Here is a 15,758-nt window from a genome sequence, read left to right as displayed (position 1 = left end):
AATTTATAACATCTTCGGACCAGGGTCCATGCAAGTTCAAACCCGGTTTTATTTTCACCACGCCAACTGTTTGGAAGTTTGTTTTGATTTGAGGCTCATTTCTATATTTTGAATTCACCCAACCGTGACCTTCCGGTAGCCCCAGAAAGAAAGGTCAAACGACTTTGACTTTGTTAATCAAAAATGTTTATCAAGGAATGGTCCATCAGATTACAAAGTATGAACGTGATCGTTCATTTTGTTCATGAGTTATAATTGACAGTATATGGTCATATTTTGAACAAAAATCGCTTGTTAACTGATACCCGACGATGTCATCATAACGTCAGAGTATTACATGCATGCACCACTCGGATCAAGGTTGATATATGTTGAAAGTTACAAGTTCATATACCATAAACCGTTTAGGAGAAAACCCGCAAGGGCATTATTGTCCGGAAAAAAAGTGATTGGGTCGTACCAGATCACTCAATAACCACCAGGCCGAAGAAAAGGAGGTTTACAAATGGTAAAGCAGAAAGGGAGCTTTTCTTTCGTAACGAGAGGGATTTCCTGTGGAATTTGGGCCCACTTCAAGTTTAATTGCAAAACTAAGTCTATAGAGTCTAATACAACAAAAACAACATGGTTTACTTTCGGGGGAAGAATTGTGAAATTACTAGTTCCTCACAGTGGCGTATCCAGGGGGGGGGGGGCACTTTTCCACCTGGCGGATTGTTTTGACAAGTATTTTTTTTGTCAGCAATTATTTCAATAAATGGTTAGAGAGTTCTGAAATCAATCCCAAATCCTAAAAAAGAAAACTCGCTCAAAAACCATTACAATGCGCCGTGAAAATGGGCATATAATATTTGCAGTATGCATAATAATGGTCAGTTTTGAAGAGTGGCCCCATTTGGAAGATGGGTACCAGCCCCCCCCCCCCCCCCCCCCCTTGATTTTACAGAGGCCAAGTGTCCAGAGAAAAAAAAAATGTCTACATTTCGGCGTGGATGTGCGGTTGCACCCCCTCACATCAAAAGCTGGATACGCTACTGGTCCCTCATCAGAGTTGGCTGATTTTTGACATGTACTTCCCTCTGCCTTGGGTCTGGAGGCAGTCAAATCAGCCATCACCTGTGGACCAGTAATTTATGGCCGTGACTCCCTTGGACTGTGCTTGGACAGATCTGTGATGACTGGTACTGAACAAAAAGCAAGGATATAGCTTCCATTTCCCGCTGATTACTTGGTTTCGCAGCACACGGCTAACAGGGTCCAGGTCACACCTGGACTCTAATTAGTTGGTTTCGCAGCACACGGCTAACAGGGTCCAGGTCACACCTGGACTCTGATTAGTTGGTTTCGCAGCACACGGCTAACAGGGTCCAGGTCACACCTGGACTCTGATTAGTTGGTTTCGCAGCACACGGCTAACAGGGCCCAGGTCAAACCTGGACTCTGATTAGTTGGTTTCGCAGCACACGGCTAACAGGGTCCAGGTCACACCTGGACTCTGATTAGTTGGTTTCGCAGCACACGGCTAACAGGGTCCAGGTCACACCTGGACTCTGATTAGTTGGTTTTGCAGCACACGGCTAACAGGGTCCAGGTCACACCTGGACTCTGATTAGTTGGTATCGCAGCACACGGCTAACAGGGTCCAGGTCATACCTGGACTCTGATTAGTTGGTTTCGCAGCACACGGCTAACAGGGTCCAGGTCACACCTGGACTCTGATTAGTTGGTTTCGCAGCACACGGCTAACAGGGTCCAGGTCACACCTGGACTCTGATTAGTTGGTTTCGCAGCACACGGCTAACAGGGCCCAGGTCAAACCTGGACTCTGATTAGTTGGTTTCGCAGCACACGGCTAACAGGGTCCAGGTCACACCTGGACTCTGATTAGTTGGTTTCGCAGCACACGGCTAACAGGGTCCAGGTCACACCTGGACTCTGATTAGTTGGTTTTGCAGCACACGGCTAACAGGGTCCAGGTCACACCTGGACTCTGATTAGTTGGTATCGCAGCACACGGCTAACAGGGTCCAGGTCACACCTGGACTCTGATTAGTTGGTTTCGCAGCACACGGCTAACAGGGTCCAGGTCACACCTGGACTCTGATTAGTTGGTTTCGCAGCACACGGCTAACAGGGTCCAGGTCACACCTGGACTCTGATTAGTTGGTTTCGCAGCACACGGCTAACAGGGTCCAGGTCACACCTGGACTCTGATTAGTTGGTTTCGCAGCACACGGCTAACAGGGTCCAGGTCACACCTGGACTCTGATTAGTTGGTTTCGCAGCACACGGCTAACAGGGTCCAGGTCACACCTGGACTCTGATTAGTTGGTTTCGCAGCACACGGCTAACAGGGTCCAGGTCACACCTGGACTCTGATTAGTTGGTTTCGCAGCACACGGCTAACAGGGTCCAGGTCACACCTGGACTCTGATTAGTTGGTTTTGCAGCACACGGCTAACAGGGTCCAGGTCACACCTGGACTCTGATTAGTTGGTTTCGCAGCACACGGCTAACAGGGTCCAGGTCACACCTGGACTCTGATTAGTTGGTTTCGCAGCACACGGCTAACAGGGTCCAGGTCACACCTGGACTCTGATTAGTTGGTTTCGCAGCACACGGCTAACAGGGTCCAGGTCACACCTGGACTCTGATTAGTTGGTTTCGCAGCACACGGCTAACAGGGTCCAGGTCACACCTGGACTCTGATTAGTTGGTTTCGCAGCACACGGCTAACAGGGTCCAGGTCACACCTGGACTCTGATTAGTTGGTTTCACAGCACACGGCTAACAGGGTCCAGGTCACACCAGGACTCTGATTAGTTGGTTTTGCAGCACACGGCTAACAGGCCCCAGGTCACACCTGGGCCCAATTTCATGTTTATCAGCTCAGTACGCAATCTTTCCAATTAGCAAAAATAATGAGAACCAGCTACATGTAGGCACTGATCAAGCAATGTACAGGTACACATACTGTACAACACGTGGGCACGTGTAGTCTAGTGGTAGGACACAGGATTCATGATCGTGAGATGTGGGTTCGAGCCCCGCCCCGGCCATGCGTGTTGTGTCCTTGAGTAAGGCGCTTTACCTCAATTACTCCTCTCAACCCAGGTGTTAAATGGGTACCGGCATTATTCAACGCTGGGAAGGTAACAGACTCACTGTGGAGGAAGTGTGGCGATCCCCCCACAGCAGCATTTCATGGACTCAAGTCTGGCCAAATCGCTTCGAAAAAGAGATGGGCACTCTGTTCCTGTGAACACATGTTCGTCCCCCTTTACGTGTACATAACTTGTACATTATTAGCCAAAAAACAGTTTTGTTTAGTCTAAAAGCTTTTCACCCTGGATACGATTTCTCGCTTGGATAATTGCACTTGCAACCACAGATTTGTTGTTACTAATTAAGTGTCTGCACTGAGAACTATAAATACTACTAACCAGGTCAACTGTTTTAAGCTGCTACTGCACAAAATGCTTATAAAAACCAAAATGTTAAACTTGAGTAGAAATTCCCAACCACTAACATTGCCAAATGATGTCTACTTCTTTATATTCAATATTTGATTTTTTAGGTAAGTACACTATCAAATTTGATTTGAATAGGGTTTTGATAATTTCAAGAAACATTTTCCAGTCTTAAGAAAATTTTTGGAGAGGAACAAAGAGTTGTTTCATTCAGGCCGAATGCTCAACATGCTAAATTCCCCCTGTACACTGAGCAATCCCAAACTCATCTGGAAGAGATAGTACAGAAAATGTATGACTGTCGTCAGATTCGACCTTAAAAAATTTTAACACAGCTAGGCTGTGCCATATTTCATTCAGTTTTCTTTCCCCGAATGAAAGAAAGTGATTTGGACTCCCAAGTCTCAATGTGAAACCGAATCCAAGTGGAACTGAGCGTAAAGGACTGAGCAGGGATATCGCACCAAAGCCAGTAAGCTGCCAGCACAGGAAATGACTTCTGTAACGAATAGAAACTCGACACGGGCCAATTTTTTTTCACAACCGTGCAGGACGTAATGAAAATATGGCCTTTCTTTGTTTTGTTTTTTATTACCAATGTGGTAAGGTAGAACACACAGGAAGTCCAAATGAGGCACTTATCACAAGAGCACTTTCAGATCAGAACAAAGAGACGGGGCTCTAGATTCATGACAGCTTCCTGCATTTTGATAAGAAATTAATTCCCCCCCCCCCCCCACTGATTGAAGATGAAAGGTTTCAAATGCAGAAAGAATCATTTAGGAAAAAAATGAAAGGGATCTCGACCTGTACTGCATGATTTGAGAAGTAATAAACCTCATCAAATACAATCTAAGACAAGTCCGTGTCAGTCCAACAACTGGACCATTCCAACAGTAGGGGTGTTGTACGGCAGATTGGTGACGGGATTGTACATTTGATGATAAAATCATGAAATTTGGCACACAGTCAGAGTATGTATTTGGCTATAGGGCCATCACAGATTTGTCCTTTGAAAAAATATAGGCAGGATAGCAAGCAATGACAGCCATTTTGAAAATTTTGAAAATTGCTTGTTAATCTACCTATACTTTTTCACAGTACAAATCTGTGATGGCCCTATAGCTAAGAAGTTTCTCTAGGGCATGTTCTACATGTGTGCCAACTTTCATGTTTTTATCATTAAATGAACAATTCTATCATATTTTGCACCAAACTGCCTGACTAGTGATTCCTACTCAACTCGAAAGCGAGCGTGAAAGTGAATGCAAATTTGTGACGTCAAGAAAAGTATTCACACTGGAAATTCGCACAAGATATGAGCACATTTCAGCTCCAGTGAAGTTCACAGCGACTGTTTCCTGACATTGAACTTGCTTCGTTTTGGGCTTCGGCGTGAAAAAGGAACCAAACTTTACTTGTAATAATTGAGGTTGTCCAACTATCAATAACCACAGTTTTTCTATCACTGTTGTTCTTTGTTGTTAATTGGGCAAAATTAAAACCCGGTTTGTACCTACCTGAGCGCATGGCAGATTCTTCTCTTGTACTTGTTGAGTTGACAGTTGGCAACATCCGGTCTGTGCGTACATACTGGTATGGCACACAGGGAGCTATTGCACTGTTTGTATGTGTGGTGGAGTCAGGGAGGCTAATCAAGAACTTGGAATGCATGCAAACTTATCGCTGAAATTTTGTCAACCCATTAGCACTTGTATTACATTGTATTACATTGCATTTATTCCCTGAGTAATCTACAAACCATAGAGTGCTTGGGTGGTTTCGGAAAGTACAAGGAGTAATAGGCAATGCACTTGCCCATTACAATCTGCACTTCCGACTAAGCTGGAATCTTGATCATCTCTGTGTTAAATGAGACATCTCCAGAAAAAAACTTGTAATTTAGAATCTGATATTTATGCCATCTGGTTGCCTCAGACTGATAGAGTTACTTTTGCAGTCGAAGTAGAGGACCAAATCCAACGTTGCACAGACCATTAAACTTAGATTTATGGGCTTAAATTTGAAAACCAGACATGAAATATATAAACTTGTTAGCAAAGATGAATTAACACTGAAAATTATTTGACACATTTCAGCACTCAAAATGAAATCTTCAGTTTTAAATGACACATGCATTCTGCCTGCATACATAAATACACAGGCAAAATGTCAGCATACACAAATGTCCTGGTGCATTTCTCCTACAAAGAATTTGTAGCATTAATTGCACAAAATACCTCAAATTTCAAAGTAACAAAACCGTCAAGGCAATGCAAGAAAAAAAAAACAGCAAAAGGTGAGGCAAGTATACGGACAGCCTGAGTAGATATGACCTACACACTGTTATTATCCCTTAATCTTATCTTTCTGTAGGCGGTCCCATTCTCCATGCATCCCAGCTATTATGCAAAACCTGCATCCCGAGGCCAAGTAAATCCCCCAGGTACAAACAAAAGGAGATGGTTTGATATGATAACAAAAACAGGCTAGAAAAGAAAATGTCTCAAAAGGATATAGGTCCAGGAACTGAGCGGCAATCTCTTTGGATGAGGTGAACCACTTGTGCATCCGGAACACTACCTTGGGGAAGGTGGAGTCCTCTACTAGGCTCCCATCTTCATCTGGAGAGAAAAAAAATATCAGACAACAATTGTGATAAAGTGTTAGGCCGTGCTTTTTACACAGCCAGACCCTCAAGCCAAGGAAACCGTGATGACTCGCTGTATTGAGGGTGACTTTCAGGCCATGAATTTCTTGTTTTGACACAGGATGGAATGAACTCAATCTTCACACCGAATGGGTCAGTAAAGCTTTCAGATCAATTTAAAAGGGGGGAAAAATTATTCATTTACCAAAACACCATCAGGTATTGAATGTATTGAAATAATTTAATAATCCCATCCAGGAGAAAGCCTCTTTACAGCTTACACCTTTGTTTTCCTGGCTGATTACCTCCCAAATAAAGCTAGGAATGTATCACTGAAATTTGAATTATTTTGGGTATAAACAAAATGAGTAGATGATCCTCGGTAACCAATACAGATCGCTATAAACTAAAAAGCTTAAGAACTATCCAACAGACACGCTGCCATTTCTTACAGGTTATTGGAAAATCAGAGCAAATCACTTTCCCCCCTAGTTTTTCTGCCTCTTAGAAGTTGTACTCTCTTACGTTTGCTACTGAATTGAGTTGGTCCTTCCACGTGGCCTGTAATCGACTGAAATTAATGCATACAGCCCTTACTACATTGTGGCTATATTTGCACCACTTAAGTGTGGCCTCTTGTCTCTTTTCATTTGAGAAGATAAACATACATCAGTCCTGACGAAAGCTTGCAATTTAACCGATGTGTGTCTTCCCTGAGCACTTAGAAAAGGCATTCGCAACAGACCATACAGTAATATTTGTGAAATCCTCGGCATCTGTGAAATCCGATCAACAAAGACCCAAATTAAAATCAATCCCCTTCAAGACAGGTTATCTAGGCTAGGTTATCAACACACCAGGGACGGACTAAATTGGCTGTTATGTTTACCCCCAATACCTTGTCGCTTTGCATGGCCCCAGCTAAAAATCTCTGCCTATATGGGAACTTTAATTAGCTGGGCTAAAACAATATCTGATTGACGTCAGCGCATGCACACATGCTCTCGCTGCTGTGCGAAGATGCACAGTCACGCAAAATATTTGTCACTGAGTGATAAATGTATAAATGTTATCGTCTGGAAATTATTTGTGAACATAACATGTTATGAAAGGCCTACACGTTATTAGGGCTGAGTAAGATTTAAAAAACAACAACCAGCATTCACAACAGCTCTTATATTTGAGTATGACATTGAAGTTACTATGTTATTATCTCATTTGGCACTTTTTTTTACCCCAATTTGGGGTGTACATGTACATGTACACGTAGGTTTAAATGGGCAACACTCACAAAAAAAAATACACAGCATTCGATCTTTGATAAGGGAATAAATGTGTGTTCGGGAGGTATTATAACACTCTGTTTAAGACTGGTAGGAGTCCAGACTCCCATTGGTCTTAAACAAAGTGTTTAAAACCGACCGAATACATATTTATTCCCATTCATAAATACCTTTTCCGGTCAAAAAACCAAATTATTTCGGTCCAAAAATCAAAACAAGTCAAAAACGAGACTAACCAACCATTTTGTTCAACAATTTTACTTCATGTTTTACGAAACACCCCTCTGACTTTAATGTGGAATGCCCCTCTACAACTCGTTACCTTATAAGGACATTGGCGTGCGCGTCGCGCGTACTGCGCGATGTCGCGCAAAACGCAGCTGGGCTGGTGTAGTGTGAATTTCGGACTATGAAATACTGATTCACTGGTAGATTGCGCATGCATACGTGAGGAATGTGAAAGTTCAACCAATGAAACATTAAAAGGCACCGGATTTCATGGGAGTCCAAATTTCATGTGACACTGGAAATTGGAAGAGTGTTTAAGACCAGCTAGCCATGTCTTTATCATCCGTTTAAGACCGGCCACATGATGGGCTCTCGACCAATAGGAATGCATAAACTGTCTTAGGTATTTATGAATACTAAATATATATGCATTTGATCTTGGCCACTTAAAAATTCTTGTCCAACATGTGCACGTCTATAAGACACTCCTGCTTGATCCCATAATGTGGAAGAGCAATACTTTGATAAATGGCATTCCCTAAATTTCCCAAAATATTACAGGTCAGTACAGTGTATAAACTAGTGCCTTTTTAATGGATTTTTAAAATCATCTTGTGTGATTAATTTCAATCATGAGTGCATTTTTGTGGCCATATATTTCAGTTCTTCAATTCAATTCAATTCAATCAACATTTATTTCCATAATGCCACAATTTTTATAAAACAATAAAACAAGTCATAAATAATATTAATAGTACTAGGATAGATCAGGAAGAAAAAAACAATAAATAGAAAAGCCAATTATGGAGGCATCTTCCAAAGCTAGGGGCTTATACGGAGATGCCTTGACAAAAAAACAACAACGGACATGTCTCATCAAATACGGAGTCAGACTAACAATTGGACATACATGAATACAATGCACATGGGATGAATATAAATATTGAGGAATACTGGGAGATTAAAAAAATAGATAATGCCATAGATGAATAAATAATGCAACTAGTCAAAAAAAGAAAGAGAAAAAAGGAAGTAGGCTATTTTTGGATTGTTCTTCGTGTTATTGTTTTGAAGCATCTTGTAATTTATGTAAAGTGCTCTGTGGTATTACAAGAATGTAGAAAAAAAGTGCTAAATATTATTATTAGAATTAAGCTGCCTCCATAATTACACTCTTGTATCGTGGTGTACAAATGTACATGTATATATATATTTACTGTCAGCGCAATGTAACCTTCTCGGGGCGAGTGCCAATTTCCTAAATGTCTGACCAGTAATAAAATCCGAAGCCATTTTCTAATTTCATTAGGCAGATTGCGGCCAGCCAACGAAATTTAATAAAAAAACTGGCATCAAACCTATTTCCTGTCCTTAGACGGAATGATTAAAGACTGAGCAGATTTTAGGCCAAGCAAATTTTTTTGAGGGCCACCGTGAGCAAAACAAATAGGTTAAAAGTGCCAGGAAATATCTAGTACCCAAAATGCACAGGAATGAACTAATTTTAATTATGGGGATGTGTTTATTACATTTTGCGATAATCAGGCATGCAACTTGGAATTAACAAAAAATGAGGAAATTCTAATCTTTACAGGACTTTGTACAGTGTTTTTTTTTTTCAATTTTAAATGGCAAAAGTCTGAAGTGAAAAACAAGGAAATCAGCTGATCCGAGGAAAAGTTGCATGCCTGGATAATGTACTTGTACATGTAGCAAAGGATTGAATCATGAGTGACTTAAGCATGCCCAGTTTCAACTTTGCAAAAATCATAGTCGAAAGGGATTGCAAATGGGATTACACAAAAAAAAACATTAGTTAGGCGTCTGCATAACATGGTCCTGAATTGCAATGAAATCGTTCCCCTTAATTTCCTTTCAAACAGCAGCCAACAGTTTCCTTCTTGATTCAAGATAGGGGAGAATAGTGGATTTAAGTGCAATTAACACTATTTTGAATGCTGATTTTTCCCCCTATTTTATCTTTTATAACCGTTATAATTTTTTTCATGTGGACACCTGTACAGCTGTTAAGATTGTGTTTTGGGGTTGTTTATTTTTAGTTGGTGTTTTTGTTTTGATGCATTTGTTTTCCTGATGGGTGGACAGAACATTTGGTGACGAGTAAAATTGCTTTCCCGCCTCCCTCAGTCTTGCTTTTACTATGCATTTTATCCTTAATTTTGATAGATTAATTTTTTTTTAATATCTAATTGCTTACTGTAATTATGAAGTATAGCATAGTAAATTCCTCTTTTTCCGTCCCCCAGCTATTTTGCTCCCTATTTCCTCCTAATACTTATTTAGTCTCATTATTATACATCTTTGACCTCTGTTGTCTGTATGTTCATCAGTCCATCCTTGGTTATTGTTTGTGTTTCATTTGCCCTTGTCTATTGGTTTGTCTGTTTTTCTTTATTCTTTGTTACAGTTTTGCATTTAAGTATAGGCACGCCCATAGAAGCTGTGGTTTTTTTAAATCATGCCTCCATCATATCTTAATATAACTATTGTTGTCATGATGCTTTTACTTTGCTTTTGATGGAAGTAAATGTTATTGAAATTGAAATTGAAAATAATAGTGCAGTGCCCGTTCAAAATGTGCAGCAGTGCGTGGCGCGGTCTGTATATGTTTGTATGGTGTAGGCCTCCGAAAGTGCTGGGTTTTTTTTGCAGCTTGTTTGAGAACCGCTGATCCAAACAACTTCAAACTTGACACTGCACATGCTTGGGTGCTGAGCAATACACCTGCCGATTGTCAACTTCATACAGTGCTTGGTTCTAGAGATAATCAAAGTACAGACAGACATACAGACACACAGAGGTTCCTGGAATTATAGTTAGATATAATACTTACCAAAGCATTCTACAACTAAATCTGCAAGTCTGTCCATTGGCACTGCTTTGACTGAGACTTTATCATCGTCTGGAGGCTCTGAGGAAGACCCTAACTTCCGACGCCGTGGGCTACTGGCTTCTTGACTCATTGTTTCTGTTGAGACAGGAAAATATCAATACCACTTATTGTACAAGTATGCGGATCTCGGCTGATGGAGACTATGAGAGCTTAAAGTGATCTTTCGCATTTCCTTAAGAAATTATCATGGAAGGACGGGATATTCAAATAAAAGATGTTAGTAGTTTTCATCATGCAGGAAAACTTCCTGTAATGTAATATTGAAAGGCACGTTGCCTTCATTTAGTGTTTGAAAGTCATCCCAGTTGGACTTTCCACGATCATTTACCACTGGAACTCGGAATCGTAAATGGTCACCTTAAGCTTTTGTCGGAGACACCTGTAGTTTAATTTCAGAATTGGACAATCTGTAAAATCTGCATTTTTTTTTTATCTAAAGCAATACTGTTTTTCAAAATATCTTGTGACACCATGTCATGATAATTTATCTTGATACTGTTTTTGGTGTTATTGGTGTTTTTTTTTTTATTATTTTTTAATGGAAGTCACCCATTACACGACAGAAAGCCGCTCAGGGTAAAGGGCTATAGAAACACGAGAGGAACAGAAAAAAAAGTGAAATGATAAGAAGAGATTCACTGTTTCAGGAAGTGAATGAGAGAATGACTAAAATCCTTTCCTCATCGTAAAAAAAGACAAACAAAAACACCAGCAATGAAACAAATGCATTAAATATTAATGACCTCACACACACAAGGCCTCAGACATCAATTACAGACAAAAACTAGAGGTTCACGTTTGTTGTTACAAACACAGAGTGGTCGGGCAGGCAATTTTTTCATTAAACACTGCCGAGTTAAGTTATGAATATTTTTATGTAAGAACAAAGGATCAAAAATTAAATCCTTTACAGTACAATCAATTATTTTGTGATAAAATTCAGTAAACATTATATGTACACATTTAAGTTATTTCTGGCTTGATGACATAATTATTCAAAAAAGGGAAGTGAATACTGATTTAGTTCGGAGTGGATACATGTTCATTGTGCGGAAGATAAATAATGTATGAAAATATGAAAAATATAAGTGTATGTTTTCATAACATCTAACTTCCGGTTTGATAACGTCACAGTATTTGGAAGCATGCAAAAAGTGAACCTTGTAATGGATATCGTTATTTGGGCTACGAAGATATTCGACATGGATCGAATGGTATAAAATAGACTTAACATGCGGGTAGTTTTCAAATTCTCATAGAAGTAACTTCCGGTTGGATGACGTCATGAATTTGAAACCGTGCCAAGTTATTTGTGGTTATTCAAAGAATATCAAGGGGCGATTTGATAAAATTTGAACGGATGGTTTTCAACTTAAAGAAAGCAAACACTGTTTTATGTGTCGCTAGGGGGCGCCCTTTCGAAAGATGTCGTTATCACACTGCATTTTTATCTGGCATCCTCACTAAACACTTTCATAATTTATATGTGTGTAGTAAAATGATTCCCCTTTTGAGTTATATTCGGTTTTTATTGCACTTCCGGTAACACCGGAAGTGAAGGTCAAGCGGTTTTGTGTCCGGGAACACGAAATGTTTCTCACGGCATAGTCTTCAACCTCAGGAAAAAACGAACACGATTCTCTATTTACTTCAAAAGATATAGGGCAAACTATTTTGTCAAAATTTGCCCTTAAATCGCTTGTAATTTGATACCTGATGACGTCATGATGACGTAACAAAATGTATAACATCTTCGTAACATGGTACAAGTTCGCACTAGGTTTTAGGATCATACCGTAAACCGTTCGGAAGAAACGGTGCTTTGTTTGGATTTCAGGCTAATGTCTACATTTTGAATTCACCTAAATTTGACCTTCCGGTAGAACCGGAAGACAAGGTCAAGCTAGTTCACATACACAACATAAAATGTTTATCAAATAATGGTCTATCTGATTACAAGGTTGGAACATATGATTGATCATTTTGTTCAAGAGTTATAGGTGACAGAAGATCGTCATTGTTTTAACGAAAATCGCTTGTAATTTGACACCCGATGACGTCATAATGACATCAGAGTAATATGCACCACTTCGGATGAGGATCGATATATATTGAAAGTTACAAGTTCATATCATAAACCGTTTAGGAGAAAACCCGAGGAAACGTGCTGTACGGAAAAAAAAGAAAGATTAATCGTAACTAATAGAGAGTGGTCGGGTTGTGCCCGACCACTCAACAAGAGAGAAGTACCGGTATCCCAAAGAGGCGACTGCATGTTGTAACAAGAATTTAAAATCAAGCACAAAATAAAAATCTTCCAAATGATCCTGATTTCCTTTCAACCTGTCCGAGGCAAATGAATCATCTGCATCAAATAATACATGATAGAATGATAAAATCTATTTTAGAAATGAGTTACTTGCATGTCTACCTGTTGGTTGATTAAGATAAGTATGAAGCATGCACGATGTTAGTGGTTCCTTAGCGGTGCAATGTTAGAGTGTGCACAGATTATTGGACTGTACTCGGTTTGTCCAGCGATTCACTTTTCCTGCAACACACATGCTAACAAGCCGCAAAGGATGTCTTGGGAATCTTGTATTTCTGCTCGGGAAATTCTGAGCAGAATTGTGTGGCATTATAGCTTGTCTGGTCTCGGTACGCACTGCTGCAGTTTTCGAAGCGCTATCCATGTACGTGTATGTTATGTCACCTGACAAACGGTTTTCAAAACAGCTCTTTTGTTTCCACCACTGCGCATGCGCCTTTATTTTGCCTATTAAGTCATACCCTATTGCAATGCAAGATTCCCAAGACGTTCTTTGCGAGCGGATCGCCGACCAGGTCAGGTTCGTGGGCATGCCACTGCTGTGTAGGCTGTACCGTCTATCGTGAATTGCCCTGCTAGAACGTCCAAGACTAGCACAATGTACACCCTCCAGTGGGAAAAGCAATGTCATTACTATTTCATCACAAATATCAAGTATTAAACTTGCTATAATAACAATCAAGTTTAGAAAAGGTATATGTAGGGCTAATTAGCATTACCGTATATTGCCCGAGAGTGTAAAGTTTATACAGGGACTGTGTCTGTCTCTTGTGCATTACATGTATGTATAGTCAGGTTGGGCATTACTACATACAATGAAGATCAATCAACAGCCGGAAGATAGGAAATGCCATTGTCATTTTAAAAATTCAGGGGAGTAATAATGTATAAATGATTCACATAGTGCAAAGTCAGACCTGACAGCGAACAGAGGAATATGGTAAATTTTTCAACAATGCTGAGAGGATTACTTCCTTCAACGGTTAATTTATATTCACAAACTCGTCTTGGGACTGAAGACGAGTTGCCACACTACCAGTAGGACGTGTGGCAAGCTGGATCCTACGACCGATTTCACTAATCACATCACAAGCAAGTTGCATCTAAAATACAGTTTAAATAGCAATTGTTACTTATTGGGTGATAAAACCGCCCATTTTTATGGCTTGTGTAATGTTCAATCACTTAATAAATTGGCTGTTGAAAAGACAACGCAAACATTGGCATAATTTTTTTTTATATTATTTTTTAGTATTTATAAAATGCACATGCTGTAAGGATACTGCTGAGTTCAAACCTATTTTGACTATACCTCAACACTCCCCAGCTAATCACTCTTTTTCAAGAGCTAAGAAAGAACATGCAATGTATTATTTCACAAATTAACTAGAAGCAGAATCCTAATCATACGTTATATATTATCTAAATTATCTGCAGTCTTGAAATTACATACTGATGCTATAAATATTCCTACATGTGACTACCTGCTACAGCGTGACTTAAAGTTGGAAGGCAGTGCAATGCTTTAAGATCATCAGATAATAAGACTACCCTAAAACAGATCTCAAGTATAAGTTAAGATGAGTTCAGCTGCGTTGCTAAATAACTAAGGACTCATTGATCCCATCTTACGTTTGATGAAATTGATCCCACGGCAGGTAAGACTTTAAGACAACTTACTCTTCCAAGACAAAATGCAAATTAAAAGGCATGTACATGTAGTACTTGTGAGTTAAGACGACCATAAGTCCAATCTTACACGTAAGTACAAGTTAAGATGAGCTCAGCTGTGGGGCTTTTAATGTTAGTTAAGACGCACTGAGCCCATCTTACGTTTGGGGAAATCGAGCCGTAGGACTAGGTTATGAATCAAGATGAGTTACTCTTCGAAGAAGCGTACGTCTTAACATATTCCTTGAAATTGGCCGCAGGCTGCACTGTACTTTCTCACTACATCCTGTCACACTTTGTCATTCTGCATGAATCCGGTTCTCATCTATTTAATACCTTTCTCCATAGTTTAGGCATTCAGCTAATGGTTGGATGCATACTGACAGAAACGCTGAGTTTACTACTTCTGGTTCGTCTAAGAATCACCTCTCTTTTAGAGATGCCGCTCCCAAGTTGTCTTCTCCAGCATTTAAACCATCAAATAACTATTATGTGAACCTGTAGACTGATTTTGTGACATGGTTCTTGGTTAATCCACAGAGTCTTCTTGGCTTGCTCTCTGGAAGCTTCAGTCCCTTAATCACTTTTCTAGGGGCAGACAATTGAAGCATCTACAATGCACGGTGCCCAAAAAGCTGCTATTGGCGGCACAAATCTGGATTCACCAACAGTGCATTATGAGAATACGTCAACTTCCGTTTGTAGATACTGTCAAACAGTAATTAAGTTTGTAAAGTATACAAGGACTACTGAGCAGTCTTTATGGCTATACTGTACATGTATAATGTACATGTGCATGATGGAATTTGGATTTTTTTCCCCGAGAATAATAGATGTTGCTCTCAACTGAGTGCTTACTAAATGTAAACCGATTAGGAACAGAAGATATTAACTGCGATCTACATAATGTATGTATGTAGCAAGTTGACCGTTGGGTCTTGTGTCTTCAAGGCAAATGCTTCTTAGTGCACTGTTTGTGAATTGCTCCCTTTTAAGACTATATGCGTGAGTTCATTTATTCCTATTTTTATCTCATTACCAATGCAATTGCTCCAAGAATATTCCAGTATGTGACGATTTTGGGATTGCATCAGCATTTCCCAGAACGTACATGTACACGCAATCCTCCAGTTTCATAAGCTGATCGCCTGACAAACCACGTCAGCAGATTCAGATGGCTCTTTCTTTAGGGAGTTTGTCTAATGGGACATTT

At 40.0% G+C, this 15,758-nt stretch overlaps 1 protein-coding gene and 1 non-coding gene across 2 annotated transcripts in view; one reads left to right on the top strand and one right to left on the bottom strand.

Annotated features, from left to right (window-relative positions):
* The window catches only part of LOC119720840 (ras guanyl-releasing protein 3-like), a 60,748-nt gene that overhangs the window by 30,583 nt on the left and 14,407 nt on the right, over window positions 1-15,758 (bottom strand). Inside the window, exons 2-4 of the mRNA XM_038190701.1 lie at window positions 10,486-10,620; window positions 5,989-6,094; window positions 4,991-5,101 (exon numbers count right to left, since the gene is read on the bottom strand). Coding sequence (XP_038046629.1) covers window positions 4,991-5,101; window positions 5,989-6,094; window positions 10,486-10,615 — 347 coding nt within the window. The 5' untranslated portion in view covers window positions 10,616-10,620. The remainder of the gene's footprint in view (window positions 1-4,990; window positions 5,102-5,988; window positions 6,095-10,485; window positions 10,621-15,758) is intronic.
* On the top strand, window positions 2,988-3,059 carry Trnam-cau. The gene has a single exon. It is a non-coding gene; the product is annotated as a tRNA-Met (tRNA).

The sequence above is a fragment of the Patiria miniata genome, unplaced genomic scaffold (assembly GCF_015706575.1).
Source record: "Patiria miniata isolate m_02_andy unplaced genomic scaffold, ASM1570657v1 HiC_scaffold_13, whole genome shotgun sequence".
In the NCBI taxonomy this organism is placed as follows: Eukaryota; Metazoa; Echinodermata; class Asteroidea; order Valvatida; family Asterinidae; genus Patiria; species Patiria miniata.
The sequence above is the reverse complement of the archived record's forward strand: the minus strand, read 5'-3'. Positions and strand labels throughout refer to the sequence as shown.